The sequence below is a fragment of the Peromyscus leucopus genome, chromosome 9, assembly GCF_004664715.2.
Source record: "Peromyscus leucopus breed LL Stock chromosome 9, UCI_PerLeu_2.1, whole genome shotgun sequence".
In the NCBI taxonomy this organism is placed as follows: domain Eukaryota; kingdom Metazoa; phylum Chordata; class Mammalia; order Rodentia; family Cricetidae; genus Peromyscus; species Peromyscus leucopus.
The window spans coordinates 105,786,174-105,811,731 of record NC_051070.1 but is presented as its reverse complement, the minus strand read 5'-3'; the positions used below and the strand labels follow the sequence as shown (position 1 = coordinate 105,811,731).

The 25,558-nt window shown below is 49.5% G+C and overlaps 1 protein-coding gene across 1 annotated transcript; it reads left to right on the top strand.

Moving 5' to 3' along the window:
* The first annotated feature begins 10,188 nt into the window (after positions 1-10,188).
* Positions 10,189-22,705, top strand: Gdf10 (growth differentiation factor 10). The gene is made up of 3 exons (XM_028878353.2): positions 10,189-10,914; positions 19,109-20,037; positions 21,754-22,705. The coding sequence occupies exons 1-3, from the start codon at positions 10,608-10,610 to the stop codon at positions 21,943-21,945; spliced, it is 1,428 nt and encodes a 475-aa protein (XP_028734186.1). The 5' UTR covers positions 10,189-10,607; the 3' UTR covers positions 21,946-22,705.
* The last annotated feature ends 2,853 nt before the right edge of the window (positions 22,706-25,558 follow it).

The following is a 25,558-nucleotide window of genomic DNA, read 5'->3' as shown; positions in this document are numbered from 1 at the left end:
GAGGCTGATCAGGCAGGAGACACCGCTGGGGTGGGTGTTTTGCACATTACTGTGTTTTAGGTAATTACCTTCATGGACCCTCTCATAACTATCGTTTATCTGGTGCATTTTTTTTTTTTTTTGTTCAGCCCGCTCACCCTGTTTGACTTACATTTATTTTAAACAGAACCTTTACATCTCAAATGTAAAATGGAAAACCAACATTCCTTGTTAAAAATAGAAGCTAACCATAAAAATAAATAAAAAGAAACATGGGCTCATGAATTTCTTACGATCTAGCAAACTGCTCTTTGCTAAAAGTAGAAACCTGTAAGCGTGAGAGAGATGTTTAAGGAAATACCAAAGGAAAATAACATTTTTCATAGAAAGGCTGACAGAAGATTAAGAAATGAGCAATTGTCATGTTGGGATGCATGGACATTTCGATGCTCGAGGCTGCTGTCTCATGAGCAGCCTAAGAAGCAGCCTGGAGGCTGAGTCAGTGGGCCAGATCAGTGACCAGGTGCTTAGGACTCTGTCAATGGGAGGCAGGTTTGACAGGCAGGGCACTGAATATGATGTGATTATAATATGAGACAGTTGATATATGATATAAATGAAACAGCTCCCACAGGCAGTTCTGACGCCAGAATGGACACTTGAATTCATCCCAAATTGACAAAAGAGAGCCCAGGCCTTTCAAGGGCAGCAGCGCAGCTCTGACTGGCCACCCATCTATGCTAGGTGGCCCTGGGAAAGGAGATGTATATGACCATGGGCTGGGCGCCCCCTTCAGGAAGCTGAGGCAATTCCTGGTGAGTGTCTCAGTGGGGAGCCGACTCCAGGAACCCTTGGGGAAAGAGGTGAGAAGAATCGGGGCCTCCGTTCTTAAGGGACAGCTGAGCAGAGTGTCTGCTGCATACCTCCTTCTCTTCAGGTTGGGCTAATGCGCTTTGCATGATAATCCCATACTATCTAGGAACTGCTCCCCGGAATTCTGCCTGTTTTATTCCTGGAAGAACTTCCTGGAAGGTTACAAGAGTGGATTTAATCCCCTGGAGATCAGCTCAGGACCATACACACTCATTGCTTTTCTGATTTTTCTTCTTCTAGAATCTTCTCTAGCTCAGGTAGTTCTTCCTCTGGTCAAGGGGGTTTACCTGGAAGTAAAGCCCAAAATTACCCCTGGTGATCATCACACACTACCTCTCATCTGTTTGCCATGAGAATCTGGCAGAGAAATTGACTGGGACTGGCTAAGACTCTAAAGTCCCAACAGCAGAGCTACCCAGAATACGTGACTCCAGTCAGGATGAATCACTGGCCCTTTCAGGGCAGAAGCAACCTAACCAAATTCTTATTCTACCAAGAACTCTATGTGCTCAGCCAGGGCCAAATTAGGGGCTTGCATTGATCTCCTTGCTGGTTGGCTGGACACTGAGATGTGGCAGAGCCAGAGCAGTCTGGGGTAGTGGATGCCTATGCTGCTGCTCTGTGTGTGGCTTTTATTCCAGATGTAGCTGCTCCATGCACACATCCACTGTGACTGACAACAGAGGCTGGGTAATGCAGCTGATCAAGGCCTTCCATTTAGCCAAGTACTGAGTGCCTCTCTGGTAGGTGTTGACATAGAATGCAGAGATCCTCTCTTTTCCTAGCCACTCCTTCATGCTTACCCATATGCCTTGTTCCCAGGCCTCCTTTTCTTAGGGATTTCAGTCTCTTTTTTCAATTTACCATTACCACTGCTTACAAGTCCATTTGCATCCTTGTCTCAGGTCACTCTTCTTTCCACATAAAGTGGATGTGCATATACGGACCACCCCCCAACTCTACTCTCAAGCTTCCCCTCTGCTGGAGAGGGGTGCACAACTGAAGTCCAATTTCAGTTTGCAACAACAAACTACCTATCCATGGAGCAAGCACAAATGTCATCCTTCCCCATCAGCCGATCATGAGAGAGCCCCGGGCAGCCATAGCTGTGAACTAAAGAGAGGTGTGGGTGCACGGTGGTGGGGTGAAGGTCTGGGCACCCTGCCAGAGCTTTATGTCATACTTTGGAACTGTGACTATTGACACTATGCTCTGCCCAACCTTGGTTGGACCTCATCCTTCTTTGATGAATTATTACTGGGCTTCTCCAATCCTGTGATGTGGTAAATTCAAGAGAACACAACTCATGACAAGCATTTCTGGTCGCACCATCATCTGATGTCCCTTGACTGGCCCATTGTGTTTTTGTGTCTTTCAAATAAGATGAAGTCCTCTGCTGCAGATGGCTAGGCGTTGCTTTCAACCCTTGCTCTCACTGGGCTCTGGCATAAATCCCACATGGTGTCTTTGCTCCATGAAAAGCTCAGGATATAAGACTTGATGGGCACCAAGCAACAGAGCTCCCTGTTCTTCATTCAGTCTAGAAAGGCTGTAGAGCCCTTTTCTCATTCCAAGCCAACAGGCTTTATGATTCTCTGGGATGGGTATCCCTAAGGGTGCAATTTGTAACCTAGCAGGGGTCGTGTCTTCTTCTTGGGGATGAGAAGTGAAAGACACAATAGCATATCCTCTGCATTGGAGGAGATGGCCCAGCATGTTTAGGATACTAGTCACCTAATAGCCTCACTAATACGGCAAGCCTCCAGATTTCCATGAAGCACACGTTTCTTGCCAGAATCTCCAAAGTACTTGCCATTTCTTGCTGACTCAGGATGTCCTAGGCACCAACAAAATGCTCAGTAAAATACTCACAGGTCGTAAATCCATTTGGCCCATCATGCCAGAAATGATAACTAACATGGACCTAGAGGATGAAATGTGTATACTAGTAACTGTGTTCTGATACCAGGTCCATGTACAGCCAAGGGCTCTACCACCAAGCTATACCCCTGCCATATCCATGTGAAGGACAGCTGCTTCTTAGTCCATCTGGAATGATATTAAGTAAATACAGTGACCAGGTCAAAGGCCACAATGCCATGGACCTGAGACCAGTCTGCTGAAGCTGAGATGCCATATCTAGTGGGTTTGCTACGACTGAGGCTGTTGACACTCGACCTGGTTGCATTTAGAGTCTTCCACTGCGATTCTCGGCAGGGTTTCTGAAAGAAAGAGACTCAAGAATTAAACGATGAGATTGCCAGTATCATCTCAGCTGTATGCTTCATGTTTCAAAGGATGGTAGTCAGTTCCCTGGTTCCCGTGGGGATTACATCACTGATTTTGATTCATTGATCTGGCTGAAGCAGGGTAAGAGAGCAGTTTCAAAGGCTTCTTCTTGGACTCCTCTCCTATAGTAACTCTTACGCCATCCCACCACACAAAGCTCCAACTTACCTCCCTATGGCACCGACTCTTATCCCACAGGCCAAGAAACCAGCACAAAGTTCTGGCCTCTGCCAAGAATTCTTATTCCAATTATCCATTTGAGGTCTGAGGAAATGGCTATGGAAGAGACCCTGGGGCTCAATAAGCTGACTGTGAATAAACATCCATTAATATGAAAACTTCCCTCTAACAAGATAGTGCTAAAGGTGCCTTAGTGTTGGTGATAACTTGGTCTCTATGCCCCTCTGTCCTTGAAGTAGCCAGACATTCCCCCTCTGGCCAGCTGCTACTTGAGTATGTGACCACAGGTCCCTTCTAATGAGAGCGTTCATTATCATCTTTCCCTGCTCAGTGCTGCTGGTGCCTCCAGGAGCCTGGCCTCATCTTCCCCCACTGGGCTCCAGGACCAAAGGCTGCCTCATCTGACACTGAACAAAAGAATGTAGCTTTTATGGGTGTCGCTGTTCTCTGCCTCATTCATTCATCTTTGGCTTTTTTTTTTTTTTAATTCTCGCTAGCTTATTTTTGACTATATAAATGGAGCAATATTCCTGATGGCTGTCCAGCAACGTGTTCCCTAGGGATTCTGCATTTTTATTAAGCATCTCCATAGCTCCGTGTGAGTAAAGAGTCCTGGCTGTTCTTCTCCTGTGCCTCTTATCCTGATGGTTGTGTCTGCCCTGATTGGGACAGTTAAGCACCCCGTTGCTTTGGGATCCTTTCGTTAACAGTAATGTTCGGTAATAAGAGCTCCCTGCCTGAGCTTCCACCGGCCCCGGCCACCACTGCTTCTCATATCACAAATCTCTCTCCAGTGGATTCTAGGTCACTTTCCGTGTGAAGAGTCTCCTGAGACCTTCCATGGAACATAGAGGCTGGTGGTTTGCTTGCCCTCTGCACCACTTCAAATCCAGCCCACTCATCTCTCTGTGCATTTACTCTGTGCCTCTTTTGTTTCCTGTAGCATTTTTGGCATTTATGCATTTAATGCAGGCCATTGCTTTTTGTAAGTGTCCAAGAGCCAATCCCTGAGCATATCAGCCCCACTCACCGGGACCCTGTCCATAGTATAAACCATGCAGCACAAGAGAGTGCACCTGTGTTAATCCACCCCTCCTTCTAAATCTATCACCTGCCCTCCATCCAGTACCATTAGGATCTATCCCAGTTATGTACTCCTATGCCCTGGCACATGGGACCCAGTCTACAGAGGCTGCCTCTTTGGTGGGCTCAGTCCTTCCACATCCGGGCTAGGAGGCAACATGATCTTATATTTCCCCCAGGAACTCAGAGGACAGATATAAGTAGGTTATGTGAGAAATACATGTTTTCGTTACATCTTCTAGGAAAGGAATATGGTCTTCTTGGGCCCAGAGCATTCATAGAGGTATAGAGTTTTAAGATTCCTTAAGAAAGCACATCAACCACAGTGCCCCAACTCTCAAGGAATCCTCAGTCCCAAGCAGGCAGGCCCTCACTTTGATGCAGCAAACTAAACTCTGTCGCTGTCACTTTCCTATTTAAAACCTGGTCCAGTCCTCAGCCAGATCATCTGCAAGAAATGGGGCTTTATGATTTACTGTGAGACCTCCTGACACCCTGGAGTCGGTGAGCAATCAGCCCTTCACCTTTCATGATCTCTCTCTTGCCATGTGTCCAGGACCCTCAGCAGAGCCTGACGTAGTCTCCTAAGTGACTCCTTCCTCCTGGACCTCTGAGAGGTAGGTAGACACAGCCGTCGGCCGTGCAGACTCCATCTGTACCAGTCCCAGCCTGTGACACAGGCCTTCCACCCTCAGAGTCCATAGTCTCGGGTCACCCCTGGCACGGAGATGGAAAGGGATATGTAGAGTACTTGAGAGAGTTCTTTAAGGGAGGGGTGGTGCACATCTGCCCAGAGCTGGAGGGAACCAGTCTTGACCAGAAAGAGAAGCCTAACGTGATGAGCTGTGACAGCTGTGACTCTTGGAGCTTGATGGCACCCAGTGCTGTTTAGGGCCACCAGCCTGCGTCTGCCTGTTGAACTTGGCTGACCCCTAGGGAACAAACAAGACCAGGAGAGGAAACTGGGTGAGGCGCTTCTGTCAGTTAGCTGAGTGGTTCTGAGGAGGGACTCTGCTCCGAACCCTCAGGGGACAATAGTTGGGTCAGTCAGCAATCCCCTGGCAGTCAGTGGCTTGAGAGTCAGGGAGACATCAGATGTGTGTGACAACATCCACCAAAGTCACCTGAGAGCGGCAGGAGTGGGGCTGGGAAGGGGACGGAGAGAAGCAACGTGGCCCCTGTGAATTCTGGGGCATGAGAAGACAGATAGGAAGAGAATGGAAAAGGCTCAGCCAAGACAAACAGGGCAGAAGACAAAGGCCTGAATGCCAGCCAGAGGATGGAGGCTTTGTCTCTCGACGAGGACCATCAAAGGTTTCGAGGAAGACTGGGGGTTGGAAGGAGGCTACACAACCCCAAAGGAGTCGCAAATTTCCCAAGTGTCTATCTGGCTGCGTCTCCAGCAGACTCCTCTCAGTTAGCTGGCCCTAGCCAACTCAAACACACACACACACACACACACACACACACACACACACACACACACACACACCCCACCCCCCTTCTCCAAATCAGCTCCCTTCAAATTGTCACTCCCCACAGGGCTGCATTCATGCACCCCTTCTAAATAGTCCCACTGTTCAGCTTTAACGAGAAGTAATACCAATCCCCATGTTTGCCCAGAGAGCACCATATTTCATCAAACCAGAGCCCATGCAGGCTCAGATTACTGTCTGAGACAATGTTCTGTAACCCTGGTTTATTCACATGTCACGGGTATTTTAGCAAAACAGAAATGAATGGCCCTCACCACCCTAGGAAGTGCCGGGAGAGCTGGGTCCCCGCCCAGGGGAAGTCATGCCTTCCCTGGCCACAGTTCTCAGAGAGGCCGACTCTGATCCTCTAAGTTTTCCCGACTTTCAGAAAGAGAATATGGGCTGAGGAGGAGTCACAGACTGGGTAGTTATTTCCCCATAAAATGTGAACTCCACGGATGGATTTTGCCAGAGCAAAAATAAAATCTGTCATTGATTATAAAGTCCTTTGTGCTTGTTATTTCGCAGATTTATTACACTCTGGCCTGGCAGCCTGGAGAGGCCCTGAGATTCTTGTCTCTAGCGCCCCACAGCTCATACCCCAAATGGGGACAGGGACTTGCTGGCATTTCTTTTGTCCTTTAAGGGCCAAGAGCTTTGGAAATTTAGATGAAGAGCGGTGAATCATGGCACAGACACAGGGATAACAACAGCTCATTCTAGAGGGCTGACACTTGCTAACCAAGGAAACATGTCCTGTCCTTTGTAGCTGTTAGCAGTAAGCCTCTCCTCTGCAAAGCCTCTCGTCAAATCTTCCAGTGTCTGGGTCCACTCTGAAGGTGCTCTGGCCCCTTTCAAACCCACCACAAAAAGAGCGGCAATAACGTCATCAACGTAGTCTTCTACCATCTCTCGTTAGGACCTTACCAATAAACCTCACAATGTGCTGCTCATGTCGGTGTTCAGAGCTGAGGAGATGGGAGCCCAAAGAAAGTGAGTAAGTTGCTTAAGGTCGTACACAGCTAGGGAGTAGTGGAACTGGGACAAGAGCCTAGTCCTAAATGACTTCACAAGGTCATATGGATGTTCCTGCTTCCAAGACTGGGTTGACGTGAAGCCACAGACCTGGCATATAGTACTGGAGGTGGAACAGCCTGTTGATCAGACTTCCAGGATTTAGAGGGGCTGTGGGGCTGCCCCTAACAGAGCTGGTTAGGAATCACTAACTGGCTCCGTCACAGAGCTGGGTAGTACCATCAAACAAGGACAGGGAGAACTTAGCATTTAACATCTACCTGGGGAGTGATTTTCACCCTATGGTCCTGGCTTCCTGGAGTTACCAGTTTGCCCCCTGCTAACTGAGGCGTGGGACTTCCAATCATAGGGCTTTCTCACTTCTTTCTCACTGTTGTCTGAGCTGAAGGCACCCCTCCTTCCCCAGGATGTGTGGCACAGAGGATGGAAGGCTGACGTCCCCTAATCTACCACCCTATCTCTAGAGAGAACACTCCTCATCCCAATCCATAAGGTCAAGAGTCTGAGTTTAACAGAATGGTCCTCCCAAGAGCAGCATAACTGTGTGGGAAGTTGTGGAAGCAGGGGATTGGAAGGCTTAGATCCATAGTCAGCCATCTCTGCTCTTATTATTCTGAGCTGCAGCCGGAGCTATTAAAAACAAAACATGTTCATTGGCAAGTTCCACAATTAGCCTCATTTCCACGCTCAAGCCCTGTTCAGCACGAGCTGCCTTTGCACAGATTGCTTCTTGTCTGTGCTGTGCTGTTTGGAGGGCTGTGCTGGGAGCTAGCAAGGATGTGACCCAGTGGTAATCTGAATTGCTTCACCAAACACATTTTTATCCCATCATCTCGGCCACATGAAAGGGGGCCACAGTGCTCCAGTGTTCAAAACTTTACAATCCCCGCTGTTCGGCAATAAAACGAGGCAAGAAATATTAGCCGTCCTGGCTGATGCCTTAATTCTTTCGAAACAATGTCAGAGAAGCTGTACCCTACAGGTTTTAGTGCCTGCTAAAGCCTGACCCTCGAGCTGGCTTGAATGGAGCCAGAATGAGTTAAGGAGGGCGAGGAGGCTTTAATGGACAAGGATCCGAATAGCCCAGCTTGTGCGGCCTCCTGCAGACTCTCCCTCCTTTTCACAGGCTTCGATTGTGTTTGGCCCCAGCAGAGACAAAACTACCCCTGAGCAGAGGCTACCCCCAGCTGGCACAGGTCAGAGGCATTCTAGGGGAGAAGAGAAAAGGGGGGCAAGGGGAAGTGAGGGGCTCCTGGAGAAAGGAGGGAAGTGAGGTGGGGGAAGGCCATTTATAAGGAAGGAGGGTCCAGGCCATTTATCTGGAGAGATTCAGCTACGGAGCTGGGACTCTCACCTCCAGGCAAACCATTTTGGGAAAACCAGTTACAGCACAATTGGGAATTACATACATGTGAACGGGAAGTTGAACTCTGTGTGCGTTAATTTACAAAACAATATATATTCATATACATGATAAATGCTACCCCTGCATGCTTCCAAAAAATTACAGGCCTGAATCTCAGTGCTCTGGGTAGGATGAACACCAATGCGACAGTCTGAGATTTTTTTTTAAACTGTAAGTGGGTTGTTTTACATAGTGACAGAAACTTTTTCCAGGAAATTTTCAATGATTGCATTATGATCCCTCCCAGAAAAGTAACTATTTTGGCTCCCAGAGCCCACAGTCACCAGATAAGAGGAACGTTGGATTCACAAGTGTGAGGTTATTGCCCTGCAGCACAGAGTGGGTCCCTGAGCTGGCTTTCTAAAAGATCGTAGGTTTGAAGGGGGTCCTCTCTTTCCCTCTAAAGCAGTTCTCAACCTGTGGGTCACAACCCCTCTGGGCGAATGACCCTTTCATAAGGGTCACCTAAGACAACTGGAAAACATAGATATTTATATTACAATCATAGCATAGCAAAATTACAGTTATGAATAACTTTATGATCGGAGGGGGGGTGTCACCACAATATGAGGAACTGCATTAAAGGGTCCCAGCATTGGGAAGATTGAGAGCCACTTTAGAGTCTAAAGATGCCTTAATGTTTAGGAACCTGGACTCCTTTTTCTCAGTCTGCTGAATTCTGTGGACCCGGCCCCTAAAGAATGCACAAAATGAAATACCCAAGTTAATAAAGGAACCAACAGCGCAATAATTACAAAAATATTTAAAGCAACTCAGCAGCTTAATAACATATGAACATGCTATTACATATTGAACATAATGAATATTCCGTTTCACTAATTCTTCAATTAGCAGGGGACCAAGCGTTACAGTAATTTCAATGTAGTTTAAGCAAAAAATTTTACTTTGGGAAATTTGGAACACCTTTCCTTTCAAACGAAAGTGACTGAGTAGTATGGATCTGTGGAAAAGCCCCACTTCTGGCCACTGTGATTGGTTGCTTGTTTGCATAATATCAGAAAAAAAACGGCTAAATCGACCAGATTTTTCCCCCATTAGGACCTCGAATTCTATCTCTGGGGAAGTAGCTTTGCTAGAGTGAAGTACCTTTGGGGACCTTCTGCCCCAAGGCTAAGCTGCCTAGCCGGGATCAGGGTTGCCCTACATCAACACTTTACTGGGAATTCTTTTCTAGAAAACCGTTGGTTTTTTTTTCTTCCCCCTCTCTGATGCTTTGAAACTTTTTATAAAGCAAATTGAAAGCATGCCCTTTTCTTTTTTAGCAATCCTGTCCTAAGATTTATAAGGATCTTTGAAGTATTTCTTCAACAACTGGAATTACTGTTGCCAAATAAAAGGTCAGTTAATCAGATAAATCTAATTCTGTATTTTGATCAAGACCTTTCTTTCCACTGCCTTGGTTAGGTCGGTTGAGCTTTGGAGTCACACACACACACACACACACACACACACACACACACACACACACACACACACACACACCTTTTGTTGATGTTAAATCCCAGAGCTCCTGTTCCCAAGGCTGCACCTTTGCATTTGGAGCACAAACTGGCTCAGAGACAACTAGGCACACATCCCCTCTGGGGTCCTCATGGGGGAGCTGTCCTCTTCCAACCACATAGCCATAGCATGCCATCGCAGGGGCAACCCCGCAGGCGGGCCCCCCTCCAAAGGCCGCCCAGCCCCCGCGACGCCCCGGCTCAGCTGCAGGCAGCGACACTCCGGAGCCGGCTGCGGGGCTGGGTCTCCGGCTCTCGGCGGGGGAGCAGGGAGCGCGCCCGCCCACGCCCACGGCCCCCACACTCGTGAGCGCACACCCCGGCGCGCGCACGTCCGCACACCAGGGCGCACGCACAGCACACCGGGCTACAGACGGGCTCTCAGCAGCCGCGAGTGGGGACACAGCCGGATTCCCCTCCGAAGGCGCCGTCGGCCACCCCGCCCCGCCCCGCCCCTGGAACTCGCCAGTTCCAGGCGCCGCTCCGTGGGCTGCAAACTTTGCAGCGTGAGGCAATCAAGGGAGCGCGCCGGCGCGGGCTCGGCTGGGCTCCACGCGGCTCCCGACAGCTGTTGACCGCTGGCCAGGCGGCGTGGATGCACCGCGCACAGCGCTGCCGCCCACAGCCAATCCCGCTACCTCGAGTCGGGTCACACGGGCTGTCCGCGTCCCGCACAGACCCTCCAGCCACGGACGAGGGGCGCAGCCAACACTGAGCCCTCTCTCCCTGTCCTTCTGGGCTCAGACCCTTCACTATCGTCACTCAGCCATGGCTCTTGGTCCAGCTCGGATCAGTATGGGGTCCCAACTGCTGCCTATGGTGCCGCTGCTCCTGCTGCTGCGGGGCGCATGCTGTGGCCACAGGGGCCCCTCATGGCCCTCACTGCCCTCGGCAGCCGACGGTCTGCAGAGGGACAAGGACCCCCAGCAGTCCCCTGGGGACGCAGCAGCTGCGCTGGGCCAAGGCGCCCAGGACATGGTCGCTGTCCACATGCTCAGGCTCTATGAGAAGTACAACCGACGGGGCGCTCGGCCAGGAGGAGGCAACACCGTCCGAAGCTTCCGTGCCAGGCTGGGTAAGTAGAGTCTACACAGGGACCCAGTCCTCCTTATTCATGGAGCCCTATATCCGATCTCTCCGCTCCTTTACAGCTCCACTTCTCTCTCCTTTCTTGTATTGACTTTTAATTCATCCTTTCACCGACAATCCCCTCAGTTCTCTGTACCAGGCCAGAGCTTGCAGTGGGGACCCAAGTGTCACTGGGTGGCAGACCAGTCCTGCCCCTGGGAACTTCCACAGCTGCTGGACAAAGGTCAGCATATGCACAAGGCCTTAGGCGCAGAATGGAGATGGCCATGGGCTGGAGGACAATCCGTGGCGTTAAGGTGTGTTCGCGCTTGCTGTCTGAGAGGGCAGCATGGTCAGCGGGGCACACGGCGGCACTGGTGGAAGTACCAAGCACTGAGCCCAGGTAGGAAGCATGATTTGGGTGGCAAGGAGACAGAGTGCTCTGAGAGGTTTCAGGAAAGGTCCAGAAGCACCTTGTCCCTCTCCTGGACCACGCTCCACGTCACCACCCTCCACTTGAGCTTGTCAGATGCTCTCCCTACCCTCTTCTTAGAGAAGGTCACTCCGAACCCTTGCCCACTAACTTCCGGGTTGAGCAGCCCTTGAAGGGGGGGGGGGGTAAGTGCAGAGGAAGTGTAGCCTGGGAAGCAGGTGGTGAGAAGACCCTGGTTGTCATGGTGACTGCTCATGGTTTCAGAATGCTGTTCCAGAAAATGTGGGCAAGGGTCTCCTGCAGTCCTGTCTGAGAGGAGGCCGTTCCCCAGGAGAGAAATCCTTCCGTGGGCTGTCTTCTCTCCCAAGACCGATAGGGACAAACCTCAGCCAACTTTGAGGCAGAACAGGGAAGGCCCGGTGCTTTCTACCTGCTGCTCACCCTGGGCAACATTGTGGCTTCGGATTCAGACATAACATGGCTAAGGGAACCACTCTCACAAAGAGGCACATCCTCCATCATACTAACCAGGCCAGTGCCCCTAGGTTCTAGGCCAACTCTGGCTTCCCTGGTACCTTTTATTCACTACCTGGAGTTCATTTCTGGAGAAGCATTATTAAATTAAGCCACTTAAGAAGCATTTGGCATGATTGAGTTCAATCACTAAAACTACGTGGACCTGTTTGTACTCTGTAAAGCGGGCAGTACATAGCATTATCTCCCTTTCGGGGTTGAAGAAGATGAAATGAAGTGATAACATAAGTTCAGAGCCCTGGCTGAATTAAGTAGCAAGCGTTGCATGTTGTAGCTCCGGGAATAAAAAGCACCGTGATGAGTGCTTTGTGTTCATATAGGCTTGAACTTGACCTTTGCTGCCCATTAACTCTGGTCCTTGAAGCCTTGAAGCAGAGAGAGAAAGGTCATCAAGGTCACCACTGCCACAAGAAGTGAGCATGTGCACTGGGCACAAGCACCTGCTGCAGCCCATTCATCAAGGGGTCCAGTTCTGTCTGTTTTCACCAAATGGAGGTGATACTTCCTGGTACAAACAACAGGGACATTTTAACCCCCATAAATGGCCTGGGGACTAACCTTAAATCCAGCATTCCCATTTTACAGCCAAGGACAAAAGGACAGGGCAGGGAGGAAGTTATTGTACGTGCCATGCAAGTAAAAGGCTGTTCTCACTGCCACATACCATCCCCACCTCTCCACCAGGACTAAGCCCAGAGTCTGGGAGCAAAGCATCAGGGTGGAACAGGCAGACACACTTAAGAATCAGAGTTCTGGTCCAGTCCCGAAGTGTCTGGAAATACCTTTTATTTGGATTCCTGATAAAAACTAAAGAGTAAGTTCCAACTTCACCGGTTACTGGCTGTGTGCTGTGGCACATGTTACATGTTTTCTTGTGTCTTGTAGAGGGGGTGAGCCTTGAATGGAAGGTAGGTTTATGCCTGGCATGGAACCAGGGCTCAGTTTCTTGTGCCTTGCCTTGACTCATCTAAATGTCCCACACTTAGCCTCAGATGCTCCTACCTCTTGAAGATCCGTCTGTGGGGCGTTTTGAGCAGGGCATGGACCCCTTGCCACAGCCCTGGTCCCGGAGCATACCAATTCCCCTAGGCTCCATGGGGACAGGTTTTTGCTGCCTCTCAGGCCGACACATCCTGCCAGACAGCAAATGTACCCACTCCCAAAACCTGCTACAGCCACTTCACCCTCATCTGCACCAAGGCATGCGCTACCATCCTGATCCCAGTTCTGTGATCCAGCCACGGGACTGCACTTCTCATGACTAAGAGTTTCTTTCCACTTTTAAATTGTGACTCCCCTTCTGATTAATAACGTTTTTAAAGGAGCTCAGATACGGCAAAGACTTTGAACAGTTCTTGGTATGTGCTCATTTGCAATTTATTAGCTCTTAACTGTGACGACACCAAGCTTTCCTTGTCCCTGTCCACCTCCCCCGTGAAGTTCACTTCGTTCCCTATTAGTCTGCATCTGGGGAGGGAAAGCCTTTGAGGCTGACTCTAAGTTCAGGTTAGACCCCAAGTTCAGTTTAGACCACGGTTCACCTCCACACTCCCAATGAATGATCTGTGTTTAATCCCAAGCTCGACCCCTGACAATGTGATACTGAGCTAGTTTTCTTCTTCTCTCAAACATACCCAGCAGTCAAAACTGACAAGTCAAGCTCATTTCGTTCTCCAGTGCATTGTCCTAATTTTGTTACTATAGCAAAATACCAGAAGTTGAGCAACTCATGGAGAAAAAAAAAAAAAAAGTTTTATCTAGCTCACATTGAGAGACTGGAGGACTAAATATCGTGGTAACGGCTCTGGGGGTAAACTCTGGGGTTATGTCATAGGGTAACAGATGCATCATGGCTGGAAAACTTGTGAGAAGGACTGATCATGAGGCAAGACAGAGAAGCAGGAAGCAGGAGAACAGGCAGCCTGACTGCCCCTCCCTGGGAACTAAGTGAAGTCTAATGAGAAGCATCTCCAGGGACTAACGTTTACCCATTAGATGCCATCCCTTAAAGGTTGCAGAACCTCTAAATATTGCCACACTGGAGACCAAATGCCCTGCATTTGGAGATAAACCAAATCCAAAACATAGCATCAGGCATTTCCTAAGCATTTCATTCGGAGAACACATAGATGCATAGAATGTTGTTCTCACCCAAAATAGCTCATGAACTGGCAGGGCAGGGAGGAGGAACCACAGGATAGGGCAGTGGAATGGGTGTGCTAGGGTAAAGACAGGCTGGGGGTGCTCACAGGGTCCCCAAGGGTAGCACTGACAGGGGATGGGGGAGGGCAGTGAGGACTTCACAGCCCGAGAAGACCCTAGCCTGTTGATGGGCAGGTAGGATGCAAGAGTGAGACAGTCCGCTGTGTGTTGGAGCTGTTGGGCATTTGGTTAGGAGGAAACCAAGGCAGCAGATAAGCAGAAGGCAGCCAGTCCCAGAGAGCCTTAATTTTGCCTGTTGACAATGGAGCAATACACCTGCGGGGGTGGGGGGTAGGGTGTGTGTGTGAGAGGGAAAGTGTGTCGAAAAAAAAGAAGGGGGAAATGACAGGCTGTTTTTTTTAAACACAGTAACAAATGTAAGTTATTCTTAATCACACATCCAGATAGGATCAGAGTTAAAATAATATTTTGTAGAATCATTTCAGTCCTGCACAAAAAAAAAATACACGTATGTCTACAGACATATGCACACAGCCATTAACCTGATGGGGCTGCATTTTCTGCATGCAGCTCTTCCCATCTGCAGCTGTCCTTGAGGTCTCTGCTGTGCCCCTCAACCTCTGCACTTCTTCCCCTGGAAATGGCCTCCTCCTGTGGGTTTTGTTGAGGTTCTTTATGTGGTGGGGATATTAACCCTTCTTTTCTCATAGATGATGCTTTTGAAGCACATGTGTGACATCGAGGGCTGACAGTTCTAGAGTAACTATTACAGTCAAGCCCAGGCGAGAAGGAGGCCACGGTGAGACAGACGCAGCATCTACAAGGCCAACAGTGACTGGGGCTGGCTTGAAGCCAGAAGTCGGGAGGACAGAGAATTCTCTACCTCTGTTGGAAGGGCTGGATGGCTTGTAAGGCCTCCTACTCAGAAAGACCCTTGAAATCGATACTCAACTCAGGCCTAGCCCCCTTCTTTGCTGACAAGGCACTGGCCCTCTACTTCCTACCTCCAGCTTGCACAGATGTTTGCATCTTCAGCACGGTGTGTCTACTCTGTTGTCTTCGATGTCTGTTCCACGGACAACGAGGAAAGGGTGGCTGGACTTGTGTTTGTATTGGACAGAGCCATGTGTGCATATGTGTATGTGTGAGTTGTAACTCTTAGGCTGAGGCCATCTGGGTACCCGTCTCATTCCCACTGTCACCAGGGAGAACTTGAGTGTTCCACTAAGAGGTTGGGGTCCCGAGAACCCCAAAGATCCATAGAGACTGGTTGTTTAAGTCAAGGCAGTCCTTTTTCCTGGGAAATACAGAAATCAAAATTACCCATATTTATAGTATTTATGGACTCTTGGGCACATCTCAACAATAGAGCACACTGGAGAGCAGAGGGTGTGTGTTTCAGACGAGATCCACCTGGGGACACAGCTCAAACCTGCCTCTCGGCCGCTGTACGACTTTAGGCTAGTTACTTGCTCTCTCTGGCATGCCAAGAACTCCCCCTTTGTTAACTGAAGCAACGGAGCCCACTCTGCCCCTCCCCTCCCTGTCTTCTTACAGTGCGGGGCCTGCACCAAGAACCCATCCTTCACATCTGTTTCTGAGTAGCAGCTGTCACCAGGCCTTGTGGGCCTTGTGCCGGGATCTAGAGATGCAGCATCAAGTACAGCTGGAAAAGCCTTGCCTCTAGGAGTATGTGTTCTGGAGGGGTGTGCGGTAATAAACAAATACACGTCAGGATGCTATAGGTTCCCTGAAGACAAAGTCAGGGTGGAGAGGGCTGAGTGGATCTTCAGCCACAAAGCCAAAAGGGGTCACTGTAGGAGCAGAGATCTGGAAGGGGCCTGAGTGGTCAGGAGAGCCATGAAGGCAGAAGTACCATCCCTGACATGTGCCACTCATCGGAAGGCCAGAAGAATGGGACCCGGGCGTGGGGAGGACAGATATAGTTGGGGAGGTTGGCAGGAAGCCCAAGTGGGGCCTTAGTAAAGAATGGAGTATTTGGGTAGCAAGGACCTGAACAGGAGTGCTAGGCAATTTGAATGCTCCCATAATATGGCAGCTTGTTCAGACTGTTCTGTAAAGCTGTAACGTGACCAGACCCTAAGAATAACTGTGATGACTACCATTCTATGTTCCTAAGAGGCTTTCGAGCACCTTTGACTGCCTCTGCCTGGACTCCAAGCAGCCCATCACTTAGCCCACGCAGACCTTTTGCAAATGTTTATTGGGAAACTGGGTGAATAAATGGAGGAGAGGAGGAGGGAGGCTGTCTTCTCATTGGCTGAGACAAGAGCCACAGTGCTTTAGCACAGTATATAGGACAGAGGGACTTCTCTTCCTGTTTGCTCCTTGGTGCCATATGCCCCCACTTAGCTGGAAACATCAGAGGTTCCTCCACTCTCAGCCACAGCCTGGAGCTCCTGCATTGCATGCATGTAGGCATATGCATGCATGGACTCCCCCCACACTCTGGGGCTAGGGGTGACCCATCTGGACCTCAGCATCTCCCACCAGGGATCATCTTTTTCAGCAAGTTGTCTAGTGAGCTCCCTCTACCCAAATGCATTCAAGCCAAGTGTGGCAGAATCCTTCCTTCTCGATTGGCCTCTGGAGGCTCTTGCCCAGTCTGGACAAATGTTTGGGATAATTGATGAAGAAATACCTGAACTAGATTAAAGGTAAACAAAACCTGCCAAGTCGGATGTTATAGAGGCCAAGTGGTGAGTGAGCAGGTTTGAGTTTGTATAGGAACCCCTTAATCTGCCATCCTTGATCCTTTACAGGAAAATGTTGGGGATGTACCTTTGTGGACACCTCCTCTGCCAAGCACATGGCATGTGCCATTTCTTTAATCCTCCAAGGATCACACAAGCTGAGGGTTCTAGTCTTTCTATGAAACTAATGAAAGAATAAGGCTTAGAATATAATGTTCTCCTCTAGGGCCTGGAGCTTGTTTTCCAGCTTAGAGGTGTGTGCCACAGACAGTGAGCGTCCCTATACATAGATCAGTGAGTGAGAGGCAGAAGGTGGCCCAGACTATCCCCTTGATGTCTACATACATGCTGTGCAGGAGCCCCAGGCTGTGGCCAAAAGCAAAGACACCTGTAGCTTCCAGCTACAAAGTTCTGCACATCCACACACCTCCTCTGAGGTGAGTGTTATTCCAACTTTCCCAACAGTCATAACTCCTAAATGCAGCAGTTAGGATGTGGACCTCCAGGCCATGACACGAGAAGCCACAGAGTTCTGGGAGGCCAGGTTTAAGTCTTCAAGACCCAGCATCACTTCACATATGGAGCACAGGGAAGGGCTGATGCACCTGTCTGGTGGTGGTGCATGGGGACCAGGCAAGGAAACACCTTCAGCCTCTACCCAGCCTACTGCAGATGTTTCTCCCTTTCGTTTTTCCTTGTGAGGCCCATTAAGAGATCATGGATATTCCCAGCAGAGTTATGCTTCCTTCCCAATAGAAACAAAACATTAGGCTAGTGGGTAGATTTTTTAAGAATTCTTAAAGTTTTATTTTTTTATTATTACTTTCTGTCTATGTGCAAGTGCATATGTACAACATGCATGCATGGTGTTCAAGTAGACCAGAGGGGGGCATCAAACCCTCTGGAAATAAAGTTACAAACAGTTGTGAGCTATCGTGTAGGTGCTGGGAATCAAATTTGGGTCCTCTGCAAGAGCAGCAAGTGTTCTTAACCACTGAGCACCTTTCCAGTCCTAAGTCAATGGTTCTTGAAAACTGATCCCAGCTCATCCTCTGGATACAGGTGTCATAGAGACCGACGAACCTGTCTCACGGAGAGTGTAATGCTCCCCTCAGTACACACCCCTTCAGCTGGAGAAGAAGGGGGAAGTCCACCCAGCCACTTTGGTCTCCTTCTAGTCTACAGTATCCCAAGGTGGCATCCACAAAAAGACCTTTTCTCCTTCTGAATCTTAGACTTCCTCATTGTAGGGAATTTGCATTGTCATCAAGGCTGGGACTGCAGGCAGCCCTGGGGAACCAGGGCCCATGTAGAACCAGGAGAGAAGGAAAGGGCTTCCAGATGCCCCTGGAAAGCAGAAGCAGAAGCTTTCTCCAAACACACACATATGACTGCTGAATGTGCCTGGCCCTCCTCATTTGGACCACATGTCTCCAGATGGCAGTGCGAACCTTGGAGTGGCATGACCTACTGTAGTCCCCATATTGCTATTTCTTCGAAAAACTATTTTTTGTTTTTGTTTTTCAAGACAGGGTCTCACTATGTAGCCCTGGCTGTCCTGGAACTCACTCTGTAGACCAGGCTGGCCTCGAACTCAGAGATCCACCTGCCTCTGCCTACCAAGTGCTGGAATTAAAGGCACGCACCACTGTACCCGACTGTAAAATTACCTTAAAAGGTGCTAAGAGTGCAGCAAAAAATAATGAAGATCTCCTTATTTCACCTCATCTAGAAGAATGATCACATTTAACAGAAGTTGCCTTTTAAAACTGCATAGTATAGAGTGCTGGGAAAATACTGGACCAGCTAGCTGCCCTGAGGCCAGTCTTGGATCTGACCCAAACCATCGCAGACCCTTAAGGAAGGTGTCACTGACACTCCTTTGTCCTTCGAAAGCCAGTGGGAGGCAAGGAGGAAAGAACAGGAGCTTTTGTGTCTTGTAGCCTTGATCATCACCCTCTCTGTCGCATCCTCCTCTCTCTCTCTCTCTCTCTCTCTCCCTCTCTCTCTCTCTCTCTCTCTCTCTCTCTCTCTCTCTCTCTCTCTCTCTCTCTCTCTCTCTCCCTCTCTGCCTCCCACTCTCCCTCCTCCCCTCCCGTCGTCTCATCCTCATTCCTCTCAATGGAATGGTGACAGTTCCCTACCCCTGGATATCAGCTGTAAAAGTTCATTGAGGATAACAAAGGAGGCCCTCACGCCTTCAGGACTGCAGGAGTTGAGGAAGGGGAAGTGAGCCCTGCTTGGAAGTGCTGGTCCGTGGGAATTGTTCTACTGTCCCAGATCTCGGCAGAAACCTAAGAACAGGATGCACTTCAAGAGAAAATCTAACAGGTTGCGGTCTGTCTTTCCCTTTGCAGAAATGGTCGACCAGAAGCCTGTGTATTTCTTCAACTTGACTTCCATGCAAGACTCGGAAATGATCCTCACAGCCACCTTCCACTTCTACTCAGAACCCCCACGGTGGCCCCGGGCACGTGAGGTATTCTGCAAGCCGCGAGCCAAGAATGCATCTTGCCGCCTCCTGACCCCAGGTCCACCCGCACACTTGCACCTAATCTTTCGAAGCCTCTCACAGAACACGGCCACTCAGGGGCTGCTCCGAGGGGCCATGGCCCTGGCACCTCCACCACGTGGCCTGTGGCAGGCCAAGGACATCTCATCGATCATCAAGGCTTCCCGAAGAGATGGAGAACTGCTCCTCTCTGCCCAGCTGGATTCTGGGGAGAAGGACCCCGGGATACCCAGGCCCAGCCCCCACATGCCCTATATCCTTGTCTATGCCAATGATCTGGCCATCTCAGAGCCCAACAGTGTGGCTGTGACACTCCAGAGATACGACCCCTTTCCAGCTGGAGACCTTGAACCTCGCGCTGCCCCCAACAACTCAGCGGACCCCCGTGTGCGCCGGGCAGCTCAGGTCTCTGGACCCCTGCAGGACAATGAACTGCCAGGACTGGATGAGAGACCAGCACCTGCCCTGCATGCCCAGCACTACCACAAGCACGAGTTCTGGTCCAGCCCTTTCCGGGCACTGAAACCCCGCACAGGGCGCAAAGATCGCAAGAAGAAGGACCAGGATACATTCACCACCTCCTCACAGGTGCTGAACTTTGATGAGAAGACAATGCAGAAAGCCAGGAGGAGGCAGTGGGATGAGCCACGGGTCTGCTCCAGGAGGTACCTGAAGGTGGACTTTGCAGACATCGGGTGGAATGAATGGATCATCTCCCCGAAGTCCTTCGATGCCTACTACTGTGCTGGGGCGTGCGAGTTCCCCATGCCCAAGGTACGGCCTCTGTGTTCTGATCTGGTCTCATCCTAACTTGGCTCTGCCCTGTTGGCCATCCCTCTGTTTGCCTGATCTGTTGCATCATTTGCAAAATGGAGATGATACGTCTCCTGTCTGCAGAGGCAGGAATATACAGGGGTGCCCCACAGCCTGTTAGGGTAGTGCTTTTTTTAAACGTTGGCTTTGATTTTTTTTTTTTTTTCTAAGACAGTCTCTCTGCATGTATCTCAGGCTGGCTTCAGGTCTCCTGTTTAGCGTCCCAGCTTCTGGGACTGGAGACACGTGCCACTATACCTTGCTTTGAATTGGGATTTTAAAAAGCAAGGCATTGCTTCCCAAAGGCAGGAATAGGGCATTCCCACAGAGCAGCTGTCTTCAGAGACTGAGTCGGTGCTGCCTCCCTGTGGACAAGGCAGGTATCCAACGTTCCCTCCTGACTGAGGCTCTCCTGTCCGGTTCTAGTCTGAACTCCCGTGCTTTTGGTATCAACAGCTCTCCCGGGGGGGCTCCCCCGTTTGGTGCATCCCACAGCCCAGCCAGCCTTCACAGTGCACAGCAATCTGAAAGATACATAGTCCCCGACTATTTTCTCTTCCTGACCCTGAGTTTTCCCTTTCCCCCAGACGGGGGTAACCCCAGCCATCATCCTGCAGCCTGTGCTGCAGTGGGCTGCCCGTGTCACCCCTCAGCACCTACAGCAGCTCCCCCTGCTTGGTTAGCTCTGCAGACTCCGCCGTGGTATGTCTTCCAAGAAAGGAAGTCGGTGTATAAATCCAATTTGAACCTCAATAAACAGAGCGAGTGGGAAATCCCAGGCCCAGATGTGGGCCATATAATCTGTCTGGAATTAAGGGGTTTCTCCTCAAATCCATTCACATATAAGAGGGAGGAAGGGGGGCGGCTGGTAGAGAGAGGTGCCTGCTGACGGGCTTCACATGGGCCCAGGACAGATGAGAACTCACAGCGGCCAACTTTATCGGGCTGGCCTGCCGCTCCCCACTTTCAGAACGCTGCCTGAACCCCACATGTACAGGGGCTCTTGCCTTTCTCTTGTTGCCCCCTCCCCCACACTCCCGCCCCACAACGACATAAGGCTTCTTGTCCGCCAAGAGCTGAAGTCCACGACCTGGCTGTCTGCATTCATCTCTTCAGAAGTGGCCACAGTTTCCAAGCCAGACCCCTTTCTAACTGAGCAACTTGATCGTGTTGCTTAGCCATTTTAAGCCTTGTTATCTGTGTCTGTAAAACGAAGGTCATATTGTCCATATAAATTAATGAGATGTCAGGATGAGACGATGCTCTGATGCTGCACCTGTCACCCCGAGTCAAGCGCATATTGAAATGCCTGTCTGCAGCCCATGCCACACTAAGCATATCATTTTAATTTTAGCCAGGGTTGCTCTGGAGGCATGCCCGAAGGCTGAAGCATGGTTCTAGGCAGGCTTGGAAAAGTTTCCTTCCAGCTCAGCTCCAGGTGCTCCTAGGAAGGTGACATGCAGGCGCCCCCAAGTGGCCAGTTTCAAGTAGCAGCTGTGACATCCCTTTTATACTAGAATAAGTGAGCACCTAGGTACCAAGACTGAGCCTGTAGCTGATTTTAAAGGAAACATGTGTCCAGCTCTGGGCTTTTTCTTCCAGGCCACCCCTCGTATGGCCTTATTTGAGAAACAGCAATAAACCCTTTGCTCTGAGCTGTCTTTTCTCATCTTGCAGATTGTACGCCCATCCAATCACGCCACCATCCAGAGCATCGTCAGAGCTGTGGGCATCGTCCCTGGCATCCCAGAGCCCTGTTGTGTTCCAGACAAGATGAACTCCCTTGGAGTCCTTTTCCTGGATGAGAACCGGAATGTGGTTCTGAAGGTGTACCCCAACATGTCTGTAGAGACCTGTGCCTGTCGGTAAGACGGAAGGTGGAAGACAGTCCGGCTTCATCCCTGCCCTGTAGAGTGGCATTTTTGGAGCCAGGACTTGACTCTGGGCAGTTCCAGGTGCTAGACAGAGCTTATAGGCAACGCTGCTGGGACCTAGAAAGATCTGAACACAGTGCCATCGTTCTTCTGTTTTTCCTTGCTAGGGGTGGCTCTGTGAAGACTTTTTGCGTTCCTGGAAGGAATCTGGAATTAACTTTGGTCTGAAGTTTGCCCATCAGCCCTACCCACATTTTTCAAGGTCTGTGTCCACAATGTCGGCTCTATGCATTCATCATCTCAAAACCTGGGAAGACTATGCAAATCTTGGGGTACTTACCCCTCTAGCAGTTGAAGCACTCATCTGAAAACCCTCAGGCTTCCTACTTTCATACTAGAAACAGGGCCTAAATCTTGGCACGGATGGGTGTTTCTCTTACACTTCACTACTCATGCTTTTATACATGCAGTATGCACATGAAATCAAGGTTGGTCTCTTCCTTTAGTATATGTATTCTCTATTTTAAAACAAAGGAGAGAGTCGACCCCGTCCCCCACAGAGGTCATAGTGCAGGTTAGATGTGGGCTGTTTGATCATGCATATGGAAATAACACATACAGTAATATGTTGGAATACTAAAAAATAACCAAGATTTTATATTTTTGTAAGTTATACTTTGTATACTGTAGATTGTGAGTGTTCTGTGTTTTTATGGAAAGCTAATAAATTAAAGGTACAGTGATGTCTGGAAAAACTGAATGTCACCCAGTCCAAAATATCAATTGTTCCCTTATTCAGTCTGTAAATTTCTACCCTGGGTTACATCAAAATGGGAAGTGGTTCCAGGATGGTAGTTACCATCCTAGAGTTTCCTCATATCCCTAGCCTCTTTGATCGGCAGGTGTCTGTGGCAGCTTTTGTCTGGAGTGACAAGAACAGATCTTTTAGTCAGGATAATAAAAACAGATTTGACCTAAGCATTTAGGGACTATCTCAGGAGGTCCACAGTTCAGGAGGGACTGGAAGGGCCAAATGGTCTCCTTTGCGTGTTTTCAAAATACAAGGCTGTCTCCCCACAGCCCTATCACAAACAGCCACCCCAGGTGACTCTCCTATAAATAGCAATGGCATGATCTTTGCCTTCCTTGAAGTAGTTATTTCTGAAGCCCAGGGCTGGGTGTTTTTTTAAAGGAGAGTACAAGTCCAATCTGAGGCAGATGCACCACAATCTCATCAGCCAGGTCCGGGGGGGGATAACATTGACGAAAGCCTCAACACGTGGGCTGTAAACTGCCAAAGCTAAGAGGGGAATGAGCTGAGAAGCAGCAGGGGCATGTGTGCTGAGTTTAGTACTCGGTAAGGGAATGTTCTGGGAAATACAGGTAAGACAAATACAGGTAAGCCGAGGAACTGTGCACACCACCCACCCAACTGCCACATTCCCTTGGGGCTGTGGGGGTACTCTGCTGTCTGCATAGCCCTTCAGTGAGTCCAGCCCTGGAGAAGTGGAGCTGGATGTGCAGCAACTTCTGCTTCCAGGCTGCCCCTGAGCGAACTGCCAACTCCCAACTCCATGGGCCTCTCTGCTTAGGTGGCCCCGGTGCCTTGGGAAGCCTGGGCAATCTCTCAAGGAGGCTGCAATGACAGCATTGTGGTCTGGGTGAGATGCAAGAGCATCCAGAATGGGTGAGTAAGAGAGAGATACGGGCATTTGAAGGAATCTGTCAGCACCCTCACACCCTACCCTTGGAGGTGCTCCATGCACCCTAGGACGTGTGCTTACAGAGCTCCCCACGCTGGTTAGTCAGGGGAGACAGGCCATGCCCACCAACAAAGGCTGTCTGAGTCTTCTCAGCTGTTGTAGATGGTGTGGATGTCTCCAACTGACCTGCAGACTTAGTGCTTTGCTTGCCATGGGAAATGCTTTTGAAACATGGTAGATTATAATTATATGAATAGCAAAATAAAATACTAGGCCTTGAAACGACTCCACCCTTTCTTCCAAATATCAGATCCTACTGTTACCTTCGCCACTCCATTTCCCCATTGAACTGTTTGCTCTCTTTCCACACCTATGGTGGCTTCATTTGGTTCCTTCTGGCACCTGTAATTCCTGGGTAACCACTGAGATTCTCAAAGGCCTGCAACCCCTCCAAGTCTTTGTCTCCAGATTTCTGGGATGAGTCAGAGCAACCTGAGAGGTTCTGACTGGGGTCCAGCCATTGGCCCAGTGCAGAGTGCATAGCACTTGGGGGCCCTGTGTGTTCTAGGCATGTCAAAATGACTTTGGGGTGTGATAAACTGGACATGTGAATGATGATATCCCTACTGTAATGGAAGGAGCTTGTTGACCCCTGTAACTAAACGTTTTCCTGCTCACCCAGCACCAAGGTCCCACAGCCACTTATAAAATTCCTATGTTCCGCCTGGTCCTGTAACCGCTCAGACCCAAGTACACACACAGAGGCTTATATTGTTTTTAAACTATGGCCATAGCAGGCTTTTTGTTAGCTAGCTCTTACATCTTTTTTTTTGGGGGGGGGGGTTTGAGACAGGGTTTCTCCATGTAGTTTTGGTGCCTATCCTGGAACTCACTCTGTAGACCAAGCTGGCCTCGAACTCACAGAGATCCGCCTGGCTCTGCCTCCCAAGTGCTGGGATTAAAGGCGTGCACCACCACCGCCCGGCAAGCTCTTACATCTTAAATTAATCCATTTCTATTAATCTATACTTTGCCACATGGCTTACCAGTACCTTTACATCTTGCTTCTCATGGTGGCAGCTGGCAGCATCTTCTCTGCTCTGCCTTTCTCCTTCCTCCTCTCTAGTTAGAATGTCCTGCCTAACCCTATTCTGCCTCACCATTGGCCAAACAGCTTTATTTATCAACCAAACAGAGCAACACACATTCACAGCATACAGAATGACATCACCCATCAACCCCCTCTAACTTACACAGCAACCTTTATTTCATATGTAGCATCTATTTTACCACACAACCACCTCACAACTTAACAACCAATGAACGTCTCAGGAAAAGGCCATGTAAAATACAATGTGTTCACTAGCATCTTATGAAGGCCACAGGCAACTTCAGGTTTGGTGCCGAGAGCTGCTTGAGTCAAGGGCAACACGGCCAGCACGACCCATGAATTTCCCAGCTGGTGGCCCCTCCTGTGAGTGAAGAAGGGTTGTCTCAGTGACTGTGAACACAATCACTGCAAAGCAAGGTCAGAGATGAGTGTATGTACAAAATTACATCTTTCTCCTTAAAACCAAAACATAACATTCCATTGTCTCAAGAACCAAAAGGTTCTAGAACACTGCCTAGATATGCATGGGTCTGTGAGGTCACTCGGTTGAGCCTGTGTTGGTCTGGAGAGAGAAGTTTTGGTAGCTTTCAGTGGGCTATGTCCTTGAGCTTGTACACCCTCTAAAAGGAAGGCTACAGCATCTTAGAGAGTAGTTCATCAGACCGAAATCCAGGCTTTGAGAAGATTTGACTCTGTTTTTATAAGAGTGTGGGAGCAGAATCTTGGTAAAACCAGGTGGCTGCTCTGAGGCATTCCAGTAAGTGCCTATGCATGTATCTGTCCTTCATAAAATA

What these genes read in the sequence shown, in the direction of transcription:
- Gdf10 (XM_028878353.2), top strand. Translation starts at nt 10,608, where the DNA reads ATGGCTCTTGGTCCAGCTCGGATCAGTATGGGGTCCCAACTGCTGCCT. An exon ending in AAGCTTCCGTGCCAGGCTGG is followed by an intron (nt 10,915 to 19,108) that starts GTAAGTAGAGTC and finishes TTCCCTTTGCAG; the next exon opens with AAATGGTCGACCAGAAGCCT. An exon ending in GCGAGTTCCCCATGCCCAAG is followed by an intron (nt 20,038 to 21,753) that starts GTACGGCCTCTG and finishes CTCATCTTGCAG; the next exon opens with ATTGTACGCCCATCCAATCA.